The sequence below is a fragment of the Cynocephalus volans genome, chromosome 11 (genome assembly GCF_027409185.1).
Source record: "Cynocephalus volans isolate mCynVol1 chromosome 11, mCynVol1.pri, whole genome shotgun sequence".
NCBI lineage: Eukaryota > Metazoa > Chordata > Mammalia > Dermoptera > Cynocephalidae > Cynocephalus > Cynocephalus volans.
This window is the reverse complement of record NC_084470.1, coordinates 65,438,169-65,463,467: the sequence shown is the minus strand read 5'-3', so window position 1 is coordinate 65,463,467 and position 25,299 is coordinate 65,438,169. Positions and strand designations below refer to the sequence as shown.

General features: G+C 38.4%; 1 protein-coding gene across 1 annotated transcript in view; it reads left to right on the top strand.

Moving 5' to 3' along the window:
• ERC2 (ELKS/RAB6-interacting/CAST family member 2) overlaps window positions 1–25,299 on the top strand; it is a 799,084-nt gene that overhangs the window by 444,812 nt on the left and 328,973 nt on the right. Inside the window, exons 12-13 of the mRNA XM_063113405.1 lie at window positions 3,503–3,696; window positions 9,382–9,393. Coding sequence (XP_062969475.1) covers window positions 3,503–3,696; window positions 9,382–9,393 — 206 coding nt within the window. The remainder of the gene's footprint in view (window positions 1–3,502; window positions 3,697–9,381; window positions 9,394–25,299) is intronic.

The following is a 25,299-nucleotide window of genomic DNA, read 5'->3' as shown; positions in this document are numbered from 1 at the left end:
CAGAATGCCATAGTAGGAATTTGTTGTGATAATGACTAATTTACATAAATCTATTATTTTTTTTCTGAAGTGTGTAAAGTATATTAGGCCCAAATCTATTACCTACTTTCAATCTCCATCAGGAGCTGCCAGTCCAGGTAAAAGAACGAATGTTTTAATTTGAACAGGCAAGAGTATTGCCTCAATACAAGTAAAGTGCTTCCTTCTCCATTTCAGAGGAGGTTCTGGCCTTATAATTTTGAAGGAAGCATTGATTTTATAAGCTCAACTTTTTCTTGTATGTTTTTTAGTATAGTATCATCCCCATTTGTATAGATCATAAATGTGTTAACATTTATGCTATACTGGTTAAAAATTTCAGCTCTTCCTCTGACATGTGATTCAGGCTGAATGGAGCTGGTTATCTACAATATCTTTTATAAATTCCATGGAGACTTTTGCCTCCAATGCTTAGGATGGACTAGGGACTCACCAGCCTTCCCAGTCACGTGAAACTCTCTTTCATTGAGGCTTCCCAGGGACCCTAGTGATGATCCAAGAAGCAGCTATTACTCTCCCATCTTTATATGACTTTTTAAAAAAGTTTTCTATTGACTTAAAAAATGTTTAAAATGTTATCTGTGTATACCTTTATTTAATAGCCCTTGCAAGAATTCTGACACCAAGTTTGAAGGTGATTTGACATAAATTCTTTTGCCTGGAAATCAGTAGATTTTGACACAGAGATAGAGAGATATATTTAACTCACAGATTGTCTATTCATTTTGAAAGGAAGAACAATCATTAGCACCCGCAGGTATTATCTAACCGACACCAGGCAGGCTGCAAATTTGGCTGTGGTCTTAATTTTAATAACATGACCTAACTTCAGCATCACATGAGGTCAACAGTGTTATAGTCTAGATTTCCCTAGGCTTTCTGTACCTGTAAACACTCCATGAGTCCTTTAACCATACTCACTTACTGGGTTGAAAAGACTACAAACCCTTCTAATCCACCCAATGTTGAAAACTGACCTTGGATTATCCTCTTGTCTTCAAGGAGCTAAAATGAGAAATGTACTCATATGCCTGTAACTAGCAGACTGCTTTCTCTGTAAGCCTATCAGGGAGGCTTCTTTAAGGAATATGTAGTATCTTGTCAGTGAAAATTAGATAAACTATTAACTTAGATGTATAACAAGCCTCATTTCTGGGATGCATATTATAAAATAATAACTATAATGAAAACACAAATGAATAATATCTTCCTCATGTTTGGCATTTTGTAGTTTTCACTGTCCTTAGAGAGGCTAATTCATTTGCCCATAGACATAAGACCCAGGACTAGATTTAGAATCTAGGTCTTGTAACTAGTAATCCTGTACCCACTTATTAAAAATAATGATAATAATGATCATAAGAATAAAAAGAACCAAAATAAACCACAGCAGCTAACTGCTATCTCTTTGTGAACCTTTAAAACCAGAAAGGAATTTGAATTCCAGTCAGAAACAGGCAGTCAAATTATATTTATTCATTTGTTTTGAGTGTTTCTAGCTGCTCATTACTGAGTTCATTAATTCTTTTAAAAAGATGTTAATGTTATTGGTTGGGTGGTTCAAAAAATGTCCTGAAAAGATTTTTAATTGTTGTAAAATAATGGTACTATAGTAAAAAAGTGAAAGAGAGGTTACCAGAAAGAATTTTTCTCTAAACTATTTAAAAACTATGTATTTTAAATGATTATCTGTCACAAAAGTAATGAGTTGATTTTTATTATCACAAATGCAAGTAGGTATGTGGGGTAGCTTCTTTTAAAATAGAATACCTGCTCTATGTTTTTAAAGTGGAGATTAGGAAATATAAGTATTCATTACTTCAGTTTAAAATGAAATTATTGGATGAATAAACTCCTAAAGGCATATTAACTCAGAATTCTCTTTCAGATAATTTTACTTATACTGAAAAAGCTCAATAATCTGTTGTAATGAAACCCAGAGGCCATACTAAATTTAAAAAAAAAAAAGTTTTCTGGGAAATGTTGGTAAAAAGGAGTAAAACCTTGAACTGATGTATTTTTCTCCAAGTTCTTTTGCGTAATTGAGTTTATTTCTTAAATAAGGAAATCTAAGATTAAAGAACATGAAAACAAATTATTCCCCTTTAATCCTCATGCTTAAATAATGTTACATGCAAAAAATATTATTTTTAAAATGATTGTGTCATAAGTAAGAAATTTATTTTCTTTATACTAATTTTTGAATTTTTTTCTACTAAATCATTACAAATACTGTCAACCTTCTAACAGTAGTATTAGTATTAATTTTTGTAACCGTGCATGATTCATTTGACCCCACAGTAGTTATAGTTTGCTTGCCTTGTTTTTTCCCTGAAATTAAAAAAAAAAAGTGTATAAAAACACAATGTACATCTGCTCTACATAGCAAGACAGCAGAACAACTTAAGTCCTAATAAACTGTTAGCATTTTATTGTTTGACATGTGGATTTTGGAGATAACACACATATATGACTTCTCTGAACTTTCTGTGTTGAATGTGCACTGTTGTTAAACTACTTGTTTACTCCCTGCCTGCTCTTTGAAGAAGTCAATTAGGAATAATGGGAAACAAGGGGTAGGCAAAACATTGCAGTGCAGTGTTATTTCCATCTGTCTGGGAATATTTCAGCCAAAAGTTTATTTTGGGAAAAAAAAAGGAAAAAAAAGAAAAAGCCGTAATGCACTCTCACACACACAAAACCACAAATACTTTGGCTGCAAATTATTCTGCAGTGTTGTTGCTGTGTTGTTGCCTGTGTCCGTTCTCGTGTGTAAAGCTGCCACCCACTCATGCATGTGTTTGCAGATTCTTGTCCGTGTGCTTGTTCATGAATTAGCTCATCCTCCTCCTGGTTTAGGTTAAATTTATTGAAGAGAACAAGAATTGATGGGTATGACTGTTAGCTGGAAAGCCCTTCCTCACTTCCAAGCCTTCATTTCAAACTACATCTTCTGCTGAAATTTCTCAGTGGGATGAAGTGTTCAGTATCAGTCAACCAATCTTCCATGTCACCTTGCTCTGCATAGGTCTTTGACAGTTCTTGGAAAATAATTTAATATTGTGTTGTTTCAGTTACTCTGCGTAAGCAATGGAAGCATTTGGTAAGAATCACAGCCTTAACTGTGAGGAGTTGAATTGTCTTAGTTCTGCTTGCCAAATGACCAGGAATGAAGACTACTTTTTGGTGGAAAGAAAACCCAAAAGTAGCAACATTTCATGGAATCAAATGTCAATAATAAAAGAAACTTCCCTGTGAACCTGTAATATCACTTAAAATCAGCATTGTTCTAGGATAGCTGAAATGTGTGATTTTTTCCATTTTGCCTTTTCACTGACAGTATACCCATAATTCTTGGTGATTACTTTCTCTCCAAAGTTGAATTCTGGGCCATTGGTGACAACATTATCTGTTGTTCTAAATTATTGTCTTAACTACATTCTTTAAAAATGTAATGTTGAAGGCACATAATATTGAAGATGACTCCAGGATGAACCCCGAGTTTGCAGACCGAATAAAGCAGCTTGATAAAGAGGCCTCTTTCTACCGCGATGAGTGTGGCAAGGCCCAAGCAGAAGTCGACCGGTTGCTGGAGATCCTCAAGGAGGTGGAGAACGAAAAGAACGACAAGGATAAGAAGATCGCGGAACTTGAGAGGTAAATGTTACAGCGCTGCGAATTGTCCACAGTGAGTGAACATGATTGCTTGGTCGGCCATCTTGGGTTGCGGGGGATTTGGAACCAAGTTATGAACAAGGAATATGGTGTGTTAGGGATGATGTTGTGTTTCTGTGGGATACCAAGAAGGTAACTGACTGGTCTTTTGAGGGATATACCTCTTCATTGTTTAAGAAAATAACAGTCTACTTCCTTGAGCGTTGTCCATTATCTAGCATTTTGGCCAGCAAAGTGTGTAAGAAATTGAGGCTTTGACCTGAAAACCTCAATTCTTTCCCATCACAGATAAACACTGGTGTTTTAGGTTTGTCTTGAGAAAAAGAATATAGAAGAAAGTAGTTGGGAATTCTTCATTCAAAATAAGGGAAGAGGGAGGGAACTCATATCCTTTGGATGTCTTTTGGCAACCATGACAAATTCATGCTTGAGATTTATCTTTTAAGAGGACTTTATAGCACTTGGTAAGTAAATATGCTTGCATAAAGCCTACATGATAGCAAATTCTGTCTAAAAGCAAAGAAGTTATATCAGGGTTCCAGAGTATTTAAATTTTCAGATAAATCATGGCCATATTGTATTTATGTATAGTATGGACTCTAAAAATAAGCTTGTTATCAATGCTTTTTCCTATATTTCATATAAGGAAAAAATTTCATATATTTTCCTATATTTCCTATATTTCTTATATTTCATATAAGAACTTTTCAAATAATCTTATGTAATTCCATAACCTCTGAGGATTTCTTATTGGCTCAGCAATAAGGCAAAATTTGTCTTTCCTAGATTCAGTCCGTATGGAAGAGATCAGCAAATTTTGAATAAATCAGTGAAGGTTTCCTGATCGGGAATCTTTTGAGGCCTTAAGGGACTTCAAGAGGTACACAGAGTAGCTCTCTGTGGTCTTGCAGAAAGATCACGGGCTTTAGCCACTGAAAGACCTGGGTTCAAATTTTGCTTGTGCTTTATGCCAGCTGTGTGGCCTTGAATCTTATTAGAAGTGAATCTCTGAGAACCTATTAAAATGTATCACGCTTTGCAAGCACCTAGTCCATGTGTAAGATGGAATACTTATATCAGTGCTAAAACAAAAAAATTCTCAATATTAACTGACTTTGTATTAAATGAGTAGGTTAGTTCCCAATAAAATTTCAGCATCTTCAAATATAGTATTTAATACATTCGAACTCCGAATCGATTAATATTTATTTTAATAGTCTTAGCATTTGTTTGATGATAATCTGACTTTTATTCAATGTGACCATTTTTAGCAATTAAATCAAGGATTTCTTTTTTCCTGAGGTAACTGTACAAATTAAAATCCTTAGGTACTTTGTTTTAATTTTAAAATGTGGGAAATGTTCTGCCAGTGTACTGGTTCTTAAAAACTGGGAACACTGATGATTTTAGATATATCTGCATGGCTATTTTTGAGCTACATTTCAGGAAGAAAATTTTTCTGAAAAAGCAAGCATGAGATCACAGGGAGGTTAGAATGATGTCTCTTTTATTGGTGAGAAAACTGAGACCTTGAAAATTTGAATGTCCTTCTGGAGACTGGTTCTGTGGTCAGAAAGATGTGAAAATATAACACAGGTTTCCTGACTCCTAGTCTACTGCTCTGAGAAGCAGTAAGTCATATGCAGGGTGCCCTAGATAATAATACTGAAAATATTAATAACAGCAATTATAATCATCATAATAGGGTATGTATATTTTATGCTCACAGTATACCGGGTACTCTGCTAGGCACTTGACCTGCCGTACTGTATACCACTTAATCTTTCCCAAAACATGGAAACTACCATTATTCCCATTTTATAGAGGAGAAACTAGGACTTATGCAGATTAAGTAACTTCCTCAAGGTTGTAGAGCTCTTAAGAATCAAAGTTGGAGTTTGAACCCAGGACCGATGGATCAGCCACTAAGAACAATCCCTTCCACCAATGGACCAGAAGAAAGAAGTTAGTTCAGTTGCACCAAACAGCCATGCAGCCAGTAGAGATCCCTGCCTGAGCAGGCTCTGCTGCTGGGCCATAGAGAGCTGCCTCTTCTTTATTAGCTTTCATGAGGGAAAGTGATGTGCCCCCCATTTAGAAGGTATTTTTTTGCACTAAACCAGCTTCCAGAATTGTAATTGAAAATCTGGATCTGTTACCATAAGTGTTTACATTTAAATAGCTTAATTGTCTAGTTGGACAATTGTTGTCTTAGCTGGACACAGTTGCCACTAAATTATGAAGAATATTCACATTTTTATTTCTTCAAGATGGAATGCATTAAAGCAGCAGTGATTTTACAGGCATTTATCTTTATGTACTTTCTGCACATTTTCTTTATCTCTGCCTCTGCCTCTCCTTAAAGCTGATGCCTCCCAGGCACTGTAATTCATAAAATGTGTGGTGGGACCTGACTCTGTCCCAGTTCTTTGCCTGCCTGTGTCTTGGGTCCAGCAGCAGAACATAGTCTGGGAAATGTCTGAGCCCCTGCCCCAGCCCAGGCCCCTAAGGAGGAGGGGTTGGAGAGCCAGAGGGGAAGCTTCTTGGGAAAAGGAGGGCTCAGCTTTGGCCTGCCTTTCTGAAGCATTATCTGCTGGGCTACATGTGTATTCCAACCAAAGCATCTTCCTCAAGTTGTCAGGCAACCTTTTTCAAATTGAGAAGTATCTCCATTTGCTGGCTTAAACTACAAAATCCATACCTCATAATGTTGGGAACTAAAGATTTCTTAGCAATGTGACATATATCTCCATTTTGGAGTCATGGAGAAGTGTTTGCAATTAAGTTTGTGATTTTGAAAACCAAAGTATTGAACTTGAAATAAATATGTGGTCTCTGGCTTGTATTGTGACCTACCAGGGTGAAAAGACCTCTTTTTAAAGCAGCTAGTGTTCTAAAATATTCCAGAACTTCAGTCATATGCAACAAAAGGTATGGGGTTAGAAATAACTCAAACGACCCTGACATGGGCCTGCTTCTCTCTCGGAGGGCAATTTGTGTTTGCTTTCTATTCGGTTAATCTTCCCATTCCTGATTTTCCACACAATGTATACATTCCAAATAGCACATGGCTGGTGTTTACACGATGCATTTACCTCTTAAATTCCACGTGAATGATGTTTTTCATCAGCCATTAAAATTTTTGCTTTTTAAAGTGCATATCCTCTAGTGTGGTCCCTGTGTGCAGTTCTGTCTGTAACCTCCTGTACTTGATGCTGCTGGCCCAGTGGGGAGCTTCTGCCTCAGACTGCAGGCTGCTCTGGGGAGTTTGCCACAAGGTGGGCTGTGGGCCCTGAATGCCCCTGAGAATTGGTCCAAATCAAGCTGAAGTCTTCATTCATCACCAATGCCAGATGCCACATATGTGACACAACCAAGTAGTAATCAAACCTTAGAGGCAGTGAAATATGTGGCACTTCTGTGTTAGTGCCCATCAAAGTCTCTAAGTTTTCTATAGAGTTTCAGAATTAATCCTTTGGTGCCCTAGGGGAAAGAGAGAGGTTAATAGAGTCTGTCAAACAAGACCGCTGCCACTGGGTTTCTCGCATCCCGCCCATGGGAAAAAATCAGTCGGGTGACCTTTCATGTAATTATCTTAAATATGTTAGAGGTTTTGTTGGTATTTGTCTAGAGGATTGGGAATGCCCAAATTGAGCCCTCAATCACATCCCTCCCTACTGTGGAGAGGAGGGTGGGTCCCTCGGGGCTCTACTCATAAGACATAACATTGGAATGGAAAACAAGATACCAGTAAATTATCTGGATCAAGGACTAATGCCACCAGACATTTGGACGTTGAGATATCATTTTAGATGCCTAAAAGAGCCTTATCTAAGATTGAGAAACAGACTATTATTTTTCCTTCTGATTTGCTCAATAATGTGCTGACATAATTTCCTTGATGCCTTTCAGAACTCTTTTCAAAACGTGAACTTAAACTTTATTATTATTTTTAAATTATGATAATATGTTCTAGAAGTTTTATGGTTCATGGAAGAAACTTGATACCAGTTCTATTTGTTTTGATATAAACTCTTTTTGCAGAGTGATTTCCACTTATGTTTGTTAATGTATTTGAGGAACTTTCTTTAAAATTTCTTCAAGTGGCGTATGTTTATACACCACTCCTAGCAACCTTGTAGGGAGGACATGGATGCCTTTAAGAATTTGATGAAAACTAGGAACCCTTGGAAAAGGCAACTAAATCTTAAATATGTGCTTGCTATTTCAGTGTAGGATTCCCTAAAGCTTGGCCATGAGCCTCAGTTTAATTACCTCTGATCCAGAAGGATTTGAAATGGCAGCTGGGGCCAGTGTTGCAAAAGTCCCTGCAATGACCATGGCCTGCCCTGACCCTCATTTCTGATCAGCTGGGCAGTTATGATCATGAAACACTATGCAGGAATATTTCAGATCTGAGCGATTATTGAATCAACATTTTCACCATGTGTTTAATCTTGAATTTTCTCTTTGGTTTTTATCATTAGAGTTAACACTTTTTATTTGAAATGTTTTAGTTTAAACTTCCTGATTGGAACATCACATATTGCATACAGGTATTGATATTCAACTCTGTACCCCACAGATATCAACCATGTTACATTTTTAAAAAAAGCTTTATCCTGAGGATTTTTTTATTTTGTTTGGTTTTTCCTTCCTGTGTGAAATGCTTAAAACAAACTCGTCATAGTTTGGAGCAGTGGGGTCCCACTGAGCAGATAGCTGGTCAAGTATTTGTCCACTTTATTTTTGTAAAGGTCATTTTACAGGTTAACAAAATGAATGTCCACTATGTGCTCATGTGGTAGCCTGGAAGATGATCATGATTTCTTTGTTTTCTTTTTTGTTTTGTTTTTTGCTTGGTACTAGCAGCTATTGTTTTGAGTGATTAGAAGGGCATGTTAGATATTTTTGTACTAATAAGTTATCAAGTGTCTGGATATTTTCAGTGATGAAGTTGGAACCTCCTTTTTACAATTGAGAAAAATAATCTCAGTTTTGGAAGTTACTTTGTCCTTATGTGGGAGGCTGATTGGCAGGTGGCACTCCACCAAAAGCCGTCCTCGTGGGGTCTGTGATCATCGCTAGGTACAGTGCTCTGTGAGTATCTAAAACGGAAATCTTTGAACCAAAAGCCAAATTGCTCAGCTCCTTTGGTTTTCAGGGACGAAGGAAAAATATCTCATAGGATATAACCATCCAACTTACTGGTTCAAATAAAAATCTTTCTGACATCAGTGCTTACTGCCAGGTCTAATACGTTTGTAATTTCCATTTCAGCTTATTAAATAATAAAAATTTGTATGCACGCAGATAGGAACTTTCTCTATACTATTCCTCTGGAAAAGGGCAACCTGCCATTGCGCTGCAGGGAGCCCACCTCTGGTTAACATCCGTGCTTGTTGTGATCGTGCGTATGAGAGCAGATACTGGTTTCTTATATATGATAGATAATGTGACAGCTTACAGTGTATGCCCAGGGCTTTTTGGGATAATATCAAATAAAATTTGCTTTATTGTCCTTCGTTTGGTTATAAAACCTGCTAATATAACATCTGCTGGCTGTATGTTTTAAACTAATGCATTTCCTTCCTTTATTCTCTTTTGCTCTCCCTTTTCCTTTCTGCTTATCCTCCAAATTGCTGCTTTCACCCTTGCTCCAATCAGCTTGACTCTAAGGTCAGTACTTTCGGTTTTTCTTCTAACTGCCTTTCCCAGCTAAGCTCAATTTATTGCTTGCACTTGTTTAACAAACACATTTCTGAAATGGTTTTCCTCTGGCCACCATTTTTTTTTTCCATTTCATCCCATGCCTAGGGAAGGTTTACTTTATGAGAAGGCTGAATAGGTGGGAAAAGGCAAAGAAGAAGATGGGAATAAATTGCTGTTGGATTATTTGATAAATTTGATTCAAGGATTATAAAATCAGTCAGAGAAGTTGTTGTGATAACTCCCAATGTGTTTTGCCTGAACAGCTCAGAAAATTGACTGCATGATGATACAACATGGAACTGTGGAAAAAACAAGATGCAGGGTGCTAAATTTAACCTAGGAGAACAAAAGTTCTGCCTGTGACACAGCAACTTTAAAGCTGAATTTAATAGCACAAACCATTCATACTTTTCACTTAATAAATCACTGTGTTTTGAAAGATTAATAATTCTTTTTTTAAAGTGACTTTTGAAAATTATCAGTGTGTTAGTAACATATTGTATACACATGTTATTTCCTGACATTGTTTTGGTTTTAACTTTTTAACTTCATTTTTATTAGCCATAAGACATACTTTAATTATCTAGGGCATACCATATGGAACCAAGTGTAAAACTAGATTCATTTTGACTGTGTGTACCTGATATTTAGAAGTAAAATGGACATTTTGTTTAAAAATGCATTTCAGATTTGATTTCTCTAATGGAGGAGGCTCGTGTCGATAATTTCTTCTTCCTTAAGTCAAGGAAGACTTCTCTTTCCAATAATACATGGTAATATGCAGTGATTTCTGTATCTTACTAAAGGATTCTCACTGTTTGATTCAGGGTTATCTAGTCTTCAAAAACAGGAAGTCCCAAATCAAAATGGTAGTCAGTATAGTTGCTCTTTTGAGGGGCAAGCTGTATTATTTTCTTCTCTATGTAGGATCTGTCCCCCTCTATTCTGTCCTTTCACCCACGCCACCAGAGCAATGCATTTATTCCAGCAGCGAATAATTTTAAAATGAGGCCTCCTGCTCACATGTCAGTTTTGTTCCACCACTGGCTCCCAGCCTTTCTGGCTCATAGTTCTTGACTACTCCTCTGCTATTCCCACATGCCACACTGGGTGTCGCACAGGAACTTCCCCAACTGCATCACACTGAAGGAAACCCTTTCCTCAAAAGTTCCCCCAACAGAGGCCTAATCAGAGATTAAAAGCATGGCCCTATAGAACTGCTCCCACCCATAATCTAATGACGATTAATTCACTTTCTGTAATAGACCAAATTTGGTGCACCTGTGTGCAGAAACACAGTCATCATAATTGGGGGGGAGGGGGGGCGGCGCTCAACCATGTGACATCCAAATCTTTCCTCCAAGTTTTGGATCCATTCATTTAACGAAGCCTTAAGCTTTTCTCCTTGCCTGCCTTTTTTGCTTTTCTTTCTCCCTTTGCCTTCTCTTTGCTGCTGCTAATCTGTACCTCTTGATATTGAAGTTCTGAAGCCCTGAGACCAGGGACTCCTTCACTCTCACACCTCAAGCTCCCTGCCTGAGCCTCCAGTTTTTTTTTTTTTTTCCACATTCTGTTTTTTTTTTTTTTTTTGCACTAGAGACCTTTTTGGGTGGTAGTTAGTTTTTTCCTATTTTATGATGAATGAACGTGAACTCTGACTCTCAGAAGATAGGGTACAGGGTTAGGGCTGGGAGGAGTTATGGGTAACCAGTGGCTCTCTGGACAAGGGGCAGGATGCGCTGAATGGGTTTGGTAAAATGTACATGCCAAATCTAGTTCGGTGGACTATAGGGGTTAAATCAAAGTTCAGATCATTCTAACATGGTTTAATCTATTGCCCCAAATGAACATGATGGAGAAAATGTGCAATCAATGTGAATAATTGCTGATTATATTTTTAGTGTAGGATGAATTGGGCAGCCCTGCCCTCTTGAAAAGAAAAAAGTCTGTAGAGTCCTGAAAGCTTTGACAAGTTTCCAGGGTTAACTGTACTCCTTTTTCACAACCACTTCCAGATTTACCAGTTAAAGTGAAATGTAACAATTGAATTGAATGCAGGATCTCTTGCCCATGTACTTTCTTTATATAGCTTATAGTTGAGAGACATATGTGTGTGGATGTGTGTGTGTGTATACATACATATATATGTGAATGTATATACATATATCATATATTTTAGAAAAATCGTGTCTGGTCTTTCTTACCATAGAAGTTTGTGCTATGCCCTATATATCCCCACTTCCCAGTCTGAAGCTTAAAAACTTCACTAACTCTTACGGCTTTTCTATGTGCTGTTGACTCCATGGGGAGTTCTCCCCTCCAACTATGTTTTTGGAATACCTCTTTTCCTTTTTCTTGTAGACACTCATGCTTAAATTTAGGTGGACAGATATTAAATATTGGGTTTGGTAAAATGCAAATATCATATTCTAAACCTGTTCAGGTCTCCACTCCAGTAAACTCCACTTCTGTCAAAAATATCTTTACACACAAACCAGTGGGAAGCAAGAGGTTTTCCAGGATCCTTGTATTGCACTAAGGGGGAGGGTTAATGTGGAACTTGCTCATTTCTAGGAACTATTTGTTAGATTAGCATGTGATTTATGACAGATGATGTTATCTCACTAAATGTATGCAGCAATCGACTAAAAAAAGAAAAAGTATCCTTTGGACTTCAGTTCAAAATCCTGCTAGAGAATCATCCAAGGAAAACCAGAAGGCTCAGGCTTCTCCCAGGCTCTTCCAGTCTCCAACTTACTTTGGATCCTGGGTCAACACTTCCTTGTTTGGGCCTCAGTGTCCGTTCATGGAGAGGAGGGAGCCATCTTGGGAGCAGGTCTTCTGGGATCCTGCCTGCACGTGGGCATCACACGTCTGATGGAGAGGTTGTCAGTGATGGGCCTTAGGCATCATCCTGCATTGAGGGCTGGCACCTGGCAGCAGGCAAGAGCTCACTGTTACGAGTCACTTCAAACCCTTCTACCAAAATAAACTCTTTGTGGTGTTTCCCCAAAGCTCAACACTGTCCTGTCGATCCCTCATTCTTCTAGCAAAAGATGAAGTCACTTCTCCCAGACCTCAGAGGCCTGTTGGCCAAAAAAACAATGAAAAACACCTTGCCCAGTGCATCTTGTTACTGTCCTGCATTTGCTCTTTGCTAGGGTCAGTTCTTTGCCTCGTTCCCTCCACAAGCACATAGTGAGCACCTACAGCATGTTAGGCTGGGTACTACGTACTGGCCTGGCATTTCCAAAGATCAGCTGATGCAAAATTGACCAAACTGTTTAACAGATGCTGCATATTATGTTTTTCTTTTTTTTATATTCATGATGCAGGTTGATAATAATAATAGAAATAGCAGGAGTAGCAGGAGCAACAGTAATACAATGAAGCATTAACTAAGTGCCAGCACTGATTAATCATGTTTTATGTAGTATTTACTTATCATAATCACTGTATGAGGTCAGGACTGTCATTTTTTCCATGTTAGAGAAGAGGAAACTGGAGTTCAGGAAAGCTGAATATTGTGCTAAGTTATTGCAGCTAGTAAGTGAAAGAGTTAATTTTTTTTCCCCAAAAGCCAATCCTTTGTGATCTACAGATTGAATCATTTACCACTTCTGCTCCAATTACATAGTAAAAGCTCTGAGAAGGCCTGCAGTAAGGAAACCTGTATAATTTTGTTTAATCCAGTTTCCCAAATGTGGTGTTCATTGAACATATTGAGTGAAATACTTTGGGGAAAAACTGTCCTTGTTGCTGTGCAGCCAGCCTTTATTCTGAGACTCACCTCAGTCCCCACTGATTCTTCCTGTACAAACCCCACCCCTCCAGGGCCAGCTCAGCTGTGGCCTCTTCCACCAAGGCATCCCTGAGCCCACTGGATTGGTCTCTAGCTCCGTGCGGTGTGCCATGCTATCCAGTGGAGATAGCAGTCGTGCTCTTGGATGTTGTTGAGTAAGTGACTGTTGAAGAAAGGAACTTTTGTTAGCTTTGTCTCACCTCTCCTGCCCTTTTCTTGGCTCCCATGGAGAGTTGCTGGTGGGCTCTTTCTGGAGGCTGAGTGGACTGCACTAGGTAGTATACCTAGCTTTAGACAAGAAGCCCTGAGAAAAGATGTGATTCATTTTCTATCAAGCTGGATGCTTGAAAGTTAAGAAAATAAAGACACAGATAAAAGAGGAGAAAAGATCTCTATCTGAACGTCTCTCATTTTCTCCACCTCCCCCTTCCCCTTCCTTTGCTTTCTCTCTTCTCCCTCCCTCCATCCCTCTTCCATCTCCTTCTCCTCTTCCCCTCCTTCCTTGGGTATGCATTGAAATCATTCTCCACACCAGGGTCTGTGCTAGGTGTTGGGGATATAGCAGTAAAACAGACATGACCTCTCTCCTCACTGAATTCAGAGACCAGCACTTCCTATAAGGAAGGATTTGGCCACTAAGAAAAATAATTTGTCCCATTTATACTAATAACTGGAAAAACTGGGTTTCAGGTGTGTTTTCCCCCCTTTTCCTGTTGGGGTTGAAGGGGTTGTCCACAGGTCAGCAACTCATTTCCCTCTTTAAAGCTGCCTTATACTAATGCTGACATTTCTGGTGAAGTGTCAGAAAATTTTATGCCCAAGCAAAACTGGTAGAAAGCCAGAAATCGTCTGATTTTGCTTTGGATGCAAATATTTTATTGGGGATGGAAAAAAGTTGTTTTCTCTGATTTACAGCTCCTGCAAACATAAAGTGGGTTCTATATTTAGAAATGGTTTTGAACCTTTGAGGTGTATCCAAGGGTTGGTGCTTGCAGCTTCCTGGTTGTGGCCTTGGTGGGACCTGCCATGGCTGATGTTTTGCTGAGCCAGCTCCGATTTATAGAACTAGGGCTTTATGCTCCATATTGTTTTTACTGGTTAGCTTTTGCTTGAGTTGCTACTCTGGTGTTCTATCTGTACCCTCTAGAATGGCAAAGGTGGAAGGAACACAATTGACATTGTAGTTGAAATGTTTTATAGTGCAGTGTGTTTCTGAGGTTGGAGATGAGTCAAGCATTCTCAGCTTGCAAATCTGTTAAAACAATAACACTAAAATCAAGAGATTGTTCCAGGTAGGCCTAATAAGTCCTGGCCCAGACAGAATAAGAGATGCCAGGTTGGTAGAGTTAACCATTTATCTGCATTGTTTTCAAAACCTTTTCTTTTCCCTGTTCCTCCCCTCTTCTTGGCTTTTGGTTGGTCCTACCATATGGACGAATATCAGCGAATAGTAAATCTCTCAAGATATGTTAGCCTTTTCTGTAAATGTTGAGAAGGGGAAGGAATTCTAAAAAAAAAAAAAAATAAAAAGTTTCCCAGTATTATTATAAATCACTTTCTAGAAAAATAATATCTTATTTCCTTTATATGGCTTTTCTTATGAAATGTGAATTCTATCACTTCATTACCCACAAGGCTAGCTCAAGTTGTAGGGAAATCTAACCATCCAGTGACTGGGTCTTTCTTCTGTATTGGGTGAAGGTGCTTGGAATTTCCACCCTGCGTAATGTCACATTTTTGTGAAGGCTTCATTTTGGGGAAACCTGTTTAAAAATGTGTGGATTTAATACTGTGTTTGTTTCTCTGAAGAAAATACATTATTGTTGGTATAGCTAACAAAGGCTTTGGAAATTTTCTTCGGGGATATTCTGATGATTTTAATATTTGCAATTGTTTCATTTACTCTAGATTCAATGAACACTATAGGGGTGAGATTAGTTACAATATTAAACTAAATAAATATATATCATAAATAGAATAGAATAGGAAGCCAGAAATCAGCTGATTTTGCTTTGGGTGCAACTTTTTTATTGGGGATAGAAAAAAGTTGTTTTCTCTAATGTATAGCTCCTGCAAACAAAGTGGGTTCTGTAGAATTATTTTTGTAGCACAACTTTAATTTTAGAAACTATAGAGTAGGTTTGGGAATGGAAATGTGTTTCTTTTTGAAGAGCCTCTGTGGCTTTTTTCAGCCTGAGAGATCTTCTCTGCAGTTTTTTTTTTTAGATTGGTAACATCATTAATATAAGCATTACTATTGTTGTTATATAAAGAGCAATATGTACAATAATTTATGCTTTACAATAATTTTTTTTTCAATGAAAAGTGTGAAATGTGTGATACTCACAGTGTTTTGAAGAAATGTACTATGATAATTGTGGAAACAATGGTGAACATTAGCAACTCTTGAGACACTTTACTGCAGGGTGGGGGCAGAATTTCATGTAGAGAATTGTTTTGCAAATTTTTACTTCAGGTTCTGGGAAAATCCCTTCCAAAGGTTTTAAGAACGTTACCACCATCTTTCTCAGATGGGAACCTGAAGTAATGGAATAGTCTTTCACTGGCCTTTGGTATTGGTCAACTAGAATTATTCCCGTGGCTGAACAGATCTCGATGTGATGTGTGAGCTGAAGTGTAAGAGAGTGGTTTTAAATTTAACTTCAGAGCCCTCTGCTATTTAATCATATGTCAGTTTGATGGTTCCAAGGACAGCATGAAATGTTGCTTACAGATAATTCCCGTGGAGAGAATGAGTTGGTTATAATAATGAATAGCTGGAGAATCTTCTGATAACCTGCAATGAATGGGCTTTGGTGAGAAACACTCACTGCGTAATTGACAGATAGGTGTCCTATCGCTTTGCTGAGTGTGGGTGCTCTTCCACCACCTAAACATGCAAAGCAGGGGCTTTTTAGGGATGCCTGAGCAGATAAGGATTTCATGTGTGTTATCTCTCCTGGACCTGTTGCTACTTTATATTAATATTTCACTCATAACCCAAGTTATTCAAGCTGTCGTCTATTGTTACAACATGAAATGTAGAAAATTAAATAAACCACATCCTAAGAAACAATATCAACATTACTATAGCACTTAGGACAAGATTCTTTATGTCTTTAAGACTAATCTCTGTGTCTGCAAAATGGTGACATTTACATTATAAGCACATCCCTCATGGGGTCATTGAGCATGGAGCGCAGTTCTGGCACATGGTGGATGTTCAGCAGGTGGCAGTGGTGTGGTGGTTATGGTATGTATGGTTGTGATGAAGATTTTCATGCCAAGAGTAACAGGTGAGAGTAGGGAGTTGACACAAGACAGACACGGGAGATGATTCTGTCAAGGCAGCCTCCATTGCTTTCCTAGTTTTAAAAAGCTGGTTGCAAGAATAAAGACTTTAGACTCTTTCTCCCTAAGCCATTGAGAGATTTTTGAGGGAAAGGTTGAAAACAGCATTATCCTGCTGCATGCTTTTTTCCTCAGGGATATAAATAAGAACATAGAAAATTCATCTTACGCTTATTGAAAAGTAATCTTCAGGGCTGGCCTATTAGTTGGTTAGAGCGTGGTGTTGATTACACCAAGGTGAAGGGTTCAGATCCCGTTATCAGCCAGCTGCCAAAAAAATGTAATCTTTATATATATGTAAACTAATCTATTAAATATATGTTTATCTCATATAAGGATGTGTTTTATATTTTTCTGGAACTGGATAGCCAGGATTCAGCTACTGCCTTTCTATATTCATGTGTGAAAAGACCTGATGTTGAGTTTAGTGGATGGGCCAAGAATCCAAGTGTGTTTCTTCATGTGTTTATTTCCTTTATTCATTACCTTATTCACTTTCATCAAATAGTAATTGTATGTCTGCTTTGTACCAGGCACTGTGGTATAACTAGAACCATTCCTAGAAGCAATATTGTGTGAGACAGAAGCAGATTAATGTGATATTATGCAAGTGGTATAATGTAATACATACTGTTCTGCACCTTGGCTTTTTTTTTTTTTTTTCCCCTTAACAGATTTGTGCACAAAATCTTTTTATTCCTTTTTCCCTCTGCACGCTATTGTACTGGTCTCCTCCTGAAGGTTTAGTTTGTTTCCAGTCTTTTCCTCTCATACAGACAGCTACAGTTAATACCTTTGAATAGACTTAATTTCATATGTAAATGAGCATATCTGTAGGATAAATTCCTAGATGTGGAATTGCTAGGACAATACATTCCTAATTTTGCTACATTTTGCCAGTTGTCCTCTACAGAGACTAAACCATTTATAGTCTCATCAGCAATGTGTCAGAGTGCCTCTTTTTCTATTAACTCTGCCTGGGCAGGGTGCTTTTCAAAAATTTTTATCTTTGTCAAAATGGAAGGTGAAAAAAAGGCATTTAAGTGCAGTTTTCATTTACTTTTATCTTATTACAAGTGAAAATGGACATGTTTGAATATGTTTACACTTTGTCATATTCTTTGGTTGGTCTTTTTCTTATGTATTTGTATGAGCTCTTTATAAATTAGGAAAATTATCCATTTGTCTTTGATCTGCGTATTAAATGCTCTCCCCTACCAATTTGTCATTTTTCTTTTGATTTTGCTAGTGGTGGTTTTTGTTATGCAGAAATTTTTTAAAAATTATTTTTAGGTAGTCAAACATACTCATTCTTTATGTCTTCTGAATTTTGTGTCATAGTTAGAAACCTCTTCTACACTATAAGATTGTAAGTTCAATTGTCCTGTGATTTCTTTTAGTATTTTTATGGTTTGTGTCCTGGTCTGTTTGGGCTGTTATAACAAAATAGTATAAATTGGGTAGCTTCTAAACAACAGAAATTTATTTCTCACTGCGCTGGAGGGTGGGAAGTCTAAGGTTAAGGCGCTGGCAGATTTGGTGTCTGGTGAGGGCCCACTTTCTAGGTCCTAGGCAAAGCCTTCTCACTGTGTCTTTACAAGGTAGAAGAGGCAAATAAGCTTTCTTAGCTCTCTTTTATAAGGGCACTAATCCCACTTCTAATCATCTCCCAAAAGGACCCACCTCTTAATACCATCACCTTTGGGGTTAGGATTTTAATATATGGATAGGGGTGGGTCCATGAACATTCTTTTAATATTTTTATGGTCTGATTTTCTGCATCTAAGTCTTTAAACCATTTAGAATTTATCTTAGTGTAAAGTATGAAGTATGAAGATACCTTTATTTCTTTCCTAAGTCAAATGAAGTTTAAATGCTGCTTCCTCCGTTTGCCCTTCTCTGAAGCCAGAACAGCCCAGGTTAGGTTTGTCTGTTGTGAGTTTCCATAGCTTCCCACTAGAACATGGAGCTCACTCTTAATTGCTTGTTTGTCTGTCTTTCAGTCTAGATTGGAACTTCTATCTGGAAAGGACCTGTCTTAACCAATTAGTGTCTGCAAAATAGTAGACAATAAGTATTTATAGAATGAATAAATTATGTGAGTTTTAAAGAAATGCAGTTATGAGGAGGTAGAAATTATGAGTAATTACAAGCTGTGGACAATGCATACAGAGTGGAATGGGAGTCACTGAGGCAGTGATACAGGAGAACCAGGTCAACAGATGGTGGAAGATTAGCCAGCTCTTGGTATATGGGACAATAATGGCTTTTCCATGCCCTTCTCTCTGAGACACAGGAAGAATACAATTTTCTTCTTCTTCCTCTTGGGAAGCCTGAGTTCTCAGCTGGGTTCAATGGGGCCTACCTGCATAATTGAGGTACCTGTCTAACTGTTGCAGAATGTAGGAACAGGTTTGGAAAATATGACAGGAACTTAGAACAGAGAGGTTTTGGGTGGCCTGTGCTTTTAGATGCTTTGGGATAGCTAGGTAGCTCTGCCCAATAGGCAGATTGGAATGGAAATCTGGAACTTAGCCAAGAACCATTCTGCATGGCAGAGGATGGCAAATTTTATATAAAGGTCGTGGGCATTCAGAGGAGGGAGGGGTTGGGGAAGATTTTATGAATGTAATGGTTATTGCACTGGACTAGAAAAATGATAAAGATTTTACCAGATGTAGAACTAGGTGAGGAGCCAGAGCAAAGGTGAGAATGGTGTGAAGATGCAAGGCATGCTCAGAAGAAAGGATGGGGTGCTGTAGCTGAGGCTCTGGAGTAGGGGAAAGAGTGGACAAAAAAGGTCGGCCAGGACAGGTAAAGCCTTGAATGCTTAGCAAAAAGATTTTGAACTTTCTAAGCCTGGAAAGAGCATAATCAGGAGTGTCCTCTGGGGGATTTACCCTGTAGCATCTCTGTGCTGGAGGGGCAGGCAGAAGCCCAAGCTAGAAAGAACAGTGACACTGAAACAAGGTGGTGGCACTAGAGGCAAAGAAGAAACACGTGTAAGAGATGCAGGGATAATCAATAAAATTTAGAGAAAAGGCAAAAACAAAAATCGTCAACCTGTATTTCTCTCCTCCTCTAGTTCACAGAAGAAAAAGGCCCTGTTTCGACAAGAGTCAGCAAGACAGGAAAAACATACACACAAACAAAAAACCAAGCTGTTCAAGAGCAGGAAGGAAATAAAGATGTGGAGGCAGATATTTTGCTTAAGTAGTCTGTAGTTGTCACGGTTGCTCTTTCAGAAGTAAGAACAGACTTGGTTGAGTACTTATTCTGCCAGGTTTATCTCGTGTTTTCTTTAGAGCAACTCTAAGACACCAGGTGCTATTATTAGTCCCATTTTTGAGATGAGGAAACCAAGGCTCAGGAAGTTATGTAATTTTCCCACTCTCACACAGCTATGAAATAGTGGAGCCAGGATGCAAACTGAGCCATTCTGACTTCAGAGCCAGAATCTTCACCACTGCATCCTATTCCACAGCTCCACTGCAAGACTTTTTGTGCTGGTATAAATTGGTTTGGCCTAAGCACTCCTGGGATCATAGAGACCATTCTTTAATGTGCTTCTTTTGGGGTGGAAAGCTATTTCTATAATACAAAGGATTCCAAGCCTTGATGAAAACTCCTATAATGGAAGTTGAGAGCTTGTTTTTGTTGGCAGTTCCAGCAGCCTTTTTGAGCTGCTGGTCTGAATCTTTACCCTCTCTTGAGCAAGAATGTGAAATTCCTCTTTTTGAAGTGAGTTTGAGTGGGCCCTGGCGAGTGGGCCTCCGTGGAGGCAGCTGCTTTGTAGCCGGGAGACAGCCATCAGCTCTGGACACACTTCAAGAATCATGGACGGCAGAGCTGGGGGAAGACCTCGGGCCATCCATCCTGCTGCCTGCTTAAGATGGTTCCCGGTGGGGAATTCTGGGGAAGCAGCCAAGAGAAAAGATGTATTTCCAGGAGGGGTTTTCTCTTCTTCCAGGAATCATTTTTGGGACAGTTCTTTATGGCCCCACACAGTGTGATCAGAGAATCCCAGCAGCATAAAAGCTGAAAAGAAATAAAGGCTTTTGTTATGATATATGATGATTTTCCTTTTTGAAAACAAAACAAGATAACTTTCTGCAGTCCAGTATCTGCATCTGCCTTAGTCTTGTCTGAAACGAGCGGGAGGGCTGGCAGCACGTAACGGAGGTGTACTAGTGCCCTTGTCCAGGCAGTGTTCATTCGTGCAGGCATTCCTTCCTCATCATTATGCCAGGTCAAAGGGAGGGTATCATGCCATCAAAATGCAGGGTCAGGGTCTTCCTCCCACAGAGCTTGGGTTCTTTTTTTTTTTTTTTTTTTTTAACTTTTAAACTTTAAATTTTTAAGCTTTAATGACTTCCTATGCCTGATAGAAAGGATCTGTGTTGGCTTCTAGATTCTCATAGCTCCTGGGCAGAGTGAGATTTTTTTCCTGTGTGTTGTTACTCGGTTTGTTTGGTTTACCTCCTCATCTCTTATAGACATTTTGCTTTTGTCCTTTCCTCTAAACTTAAGATGTTTTGGGTAGACCAAGTAATACAGTTTTCCTCAACTTCTTTACATTTTAAATGCTATTTGTAGGCTGTTTTTATCATACGGCCAACTAAGTTTTGTAAAGCTTAAAAGCACACGAGACCTTTTTAAAGATCCTATATTTTTAAGATAATTTGGGGGAAAGATAATTCTAAGTGCCTTTCTTGGAAAATGTTGCTGCCATTCATCGAGCACTTCCCATGAGCCAAAACACTGATATGTAGAATATTTTCTAATCCCCACAACAACCCTGCAAGAAGGGTAGTATTAATTTGCAATGGGCAGATAAGTAAACTGAGGCTTAGTGAGGTTATTGGTAACCTGCTCAAGGTCACTCTGGATTTGAATCCAGGTTATCTTAAGAGCAAGGGCCATGGGGATACAGGTACATGTAGATACTCACTTGCATCCCATAATAAAAATGATTAAAAAATGTTTTATTCTGAAGACAATGGGGAGCAAGATTGTGTTTTAGAAAGATGTCTACCCCGTATTTTCTATACAACCAAAATTGGACTCATCAACCTTTCCTTCACCCATCCGCCCATTCTTCCACACACCTGGCCCTTAGTTTGGAAGTGACACAGTGTCTACCTGCTTTTCTAAGATAGAGAACTCCAGTTGGCCTGTGGCTCATTCCTCACTGTATCTAATCCAGCAGATTCCATTTCTCTCATTTCCTTTTCTCATTCTTGGTGCTGCTGTCCCGTTGGTCATTTGAACTATTATATCAGCCTCCAGAGAGTCACAGTTTGTCCCATTCGTCCAGAGAAAATCAGTAAGGCAACACCCTGTAACTAAAGACGCTGTTGTCTCCTCTTTGCACGTTGGGCAGAATATCAAACTCCACTGTCTGGCGTATGAAGCCCTTCACACTCTGGCTCTGGGATGCTTTCAAGTCTCATCTTAAACCCCAATGTACACACACAGCCCTTCCACCCCCTCATCTTCCATCCATGTTTGTCTTCACTGAAATTCTTTCTCATTTCCTGAACTTGCTAGATCTTTCTCATCTCTCCACATTGGAGCATACTTTTCACATTGCCTCAGTGTCCTTTTTTTTCTTTTTACCTGCAAAACTCCTGCTCATCCTTGAAGTCTCGGTTCATATGTCACCTGCTGATTTGTCTAAAAACTCAGTAGATCCACCTTGTGTTCTGACATTAGTTAATGTTGTAAAAAGCATTTTGTTATAATCTTCCAGCTTCGTGTTTCTGTCTTCCACTAAATTTTGAATTGTTTAATGATAAAGACAGTATCCTCTTCACCACCGTGTCCTTAATGCCTGGCCCATGAATTGTGCTCCATGAATATTTGTTGGATGAATGGATGAAAAGATAGATGGAAGAACAGGTGCACTGGCAACAGAGAAGCCAGATGAGAGCTATTTCAGTGTCTGAACGATGAAAAAAGGCATGAGCTAGATGGCAGCAATGAGAATAGAGAGGAGATAATTGTTTTGATAGATGTTTTAAGTTAAATTAAAATGGCAGAGCATGGTGATCCATTGCATGTGATGTGTCAGGAAGCAGGAGGACTTACTCCTCTCTGACTCCCAATCTTGGGTGGTTTTGAAGGTGATGGAGAGTGCAGAAGAAAGAAGGTGAATTTGGCTCTGGAGAGTTGAGGTTTTAGTTTTGAATATATTGAGACGTGTGTGAAATATTCAGGCAGAGTTGTTCAATAAAGATTCGAAAATTTGAGAAACTTAACAGATACTGCTCCTTCAGAGGGTGATTTCTGGTTCCTGCCTAGCATTCCCTCCTTCTTCTCCACCTTCTGCTCCAGTGTCTCGCTCCAGCCCCCTTCTCTACCCTGGTGGACATGGAAAGATGTCCACGACATATCATAAAATGTATAGCATTGTGCATTGTATTTCTAAAGGGATGTGTGTCTATGCTGCATTATGCCTAAAAAATTTCTGGAAAGATTGACATGAAACCCCTAACAGTGGTATGGTTATTGGGAGAGGGGGAAGGGAAATATAATTTTTCTTTTTATAAACTCTTTTGTACTATTTAATTTTTTATTACTAGTATGTGTGATTTTTTTATTAAGATATATTCACATACCATAAAATTCACCCTTTCAAAGTGTACAATTTAGTGGTTGTTGGTATATTTGCAAGGTTGTGCAACTATCACCGCTATCTAATCCTAGAATTAAATTTTCGTCATCCCAGGAAGTAACCCCATACTCACTAGCAGTCACTCCTCGTTCCCCCTTTAATTCTCCCTACCCCTAGCTCCTGGAGACCACTAATCTACTTTCTGTCTCTAAGGATTTGAGTATTCAGGACATTTCATGTAATGGTATCATATAATATGTGATCTTTTTGTGGCTGGCTTCTTTCACATAGCATAATGTGTTGGAGTTTCATCTATGTTGTAACATGTGTCAATACTTCATTCTTTTTTATTGATGAATAATATTACATTGCATGGGTATGACGCCTTTTGTTTATCTATTCATCATTTGATTGAATTTTGGATTGTTTTCCCTTTTTAGCTGTTATGAAAAATGCTGCTACGAACATTCATGTACAAGTTGGTGTTTGGACATATGTTCTCTTTTCTTGTGGACATACACCTAGGGGTGGAATTGCTGTATCATATGTTAACTCTATGTTTAACTTTTTGAGGAACTGCCAAACTGTTTTCCAAAGTGGCTGTGCCATTTTACTTTCTCACCAGAAAGATATAATTGTTTCAAATTCTCCACATTCTAACAAACACTTGTCATTGTCTGTCTTTTTGATCATAGCCAGGCTAGTGGGTATGAAGTAGTATCTCATTGTGGTTTCGATTTGCGTTTCCCTAATGATTAGTGATGTTGAACCCCTTTTCATGGTCTTATTGGCCATTTGTATATCTAATTTGAAGAAATGTCTGTTTAAATCCTTTGCCTGTGTATAATTGGGTTATTTGTCTTTTTATTGTTGAATTGTGTTATTTATATTTGTATTTTATGGATACTAGACCTTTACTAGATATATGACTCTTATTTTTTCTTGTATACTGGTAATTTTACACTTGTATTTGGTATGTTCTATTAAAAATTCTGTCTAATAGTTAATATTTTTAATAAGTTGGAAGGGTGATAGCTTAAAAAATTATGCTCTCAGATAAAGAAAGTGGATTCGTAATATTGTAATTAAAGATACTTCTTACAAATTAATTACCAGTTGTCAACTTTATATTGGCACTGCTTCTTTGAACGTGCAATGAGGTAGGATTAGGAACAGTTTACCAAATATTAAGAACTTTCTCAAAGTGTAATCTTGACCCCAAACATATATACTCTTACAAACACACACGCGATCATTTATGTGAAATAGGTGCTTACCCTCTTTTGGTAATGTCTTAGCTACCTTTGAAATGGACCCTTACATTGAATATTTGTTTAGCTTTTATGTCTACTGATGTAACTGAAGTTCAAAATCTGAGCCTCTTCCAACCAAATAATTTGCCCATTTAAATGCTCAGGGTATGGCCTTCTTTTATAGTGCCATAAAACGAAATTTAAAAAGCCTCTCCAGAGAGCTGTGATTACCATTTTTTCTTTAGTTGTTAGCCAAACTAATAAATATTTTAGCAGTTCTGTCATCATATGTCATATAAAACTAGATCTAATGATCGAACCTAAGAGAGGATCCCAAGCACCACAGCCTTCTGTGTGGCTCTAGAGGAAGAAGTGATCCACCTGATAATTAGACCCTTGGGTTTTGGGAAGTGGGACTTAACACACATTCCTAAGAGGGGTGGATGAAGGGGCGCTCGAAAAAGTTGGCTTAGTGCAGATGAACAGACTGCTCAGGGAAGTGAAGGTACCTGTACCATTGGAGGTAGTCACACTGGCCTTTCTCTTCACCCCCCCACCCCCACACACATATTTCCAATTCCTGACCAGTGGCTTTACAGTCTTCCAGGTTTTCTGGCTTCTCAGAATACCATCTTGGGTTCTCCAGTGCAAGGTCTCTCTTTTCAAAGGTTTCCATTAAAGCTTGGAGCCTTGCTCAGATTTTTGACAGCTAGTAATTCATAAAGGAAAAATGAATTAACTCCATTTTAGCATAGTTGTAGGGCAGGAGAGTTGTTTGGAAGTGATTGCTGCGGGCTGTTAAGACAGCTACTTAGCTTTCAGGGCTGGCAGAGAAGGATGAAAAGTAATGA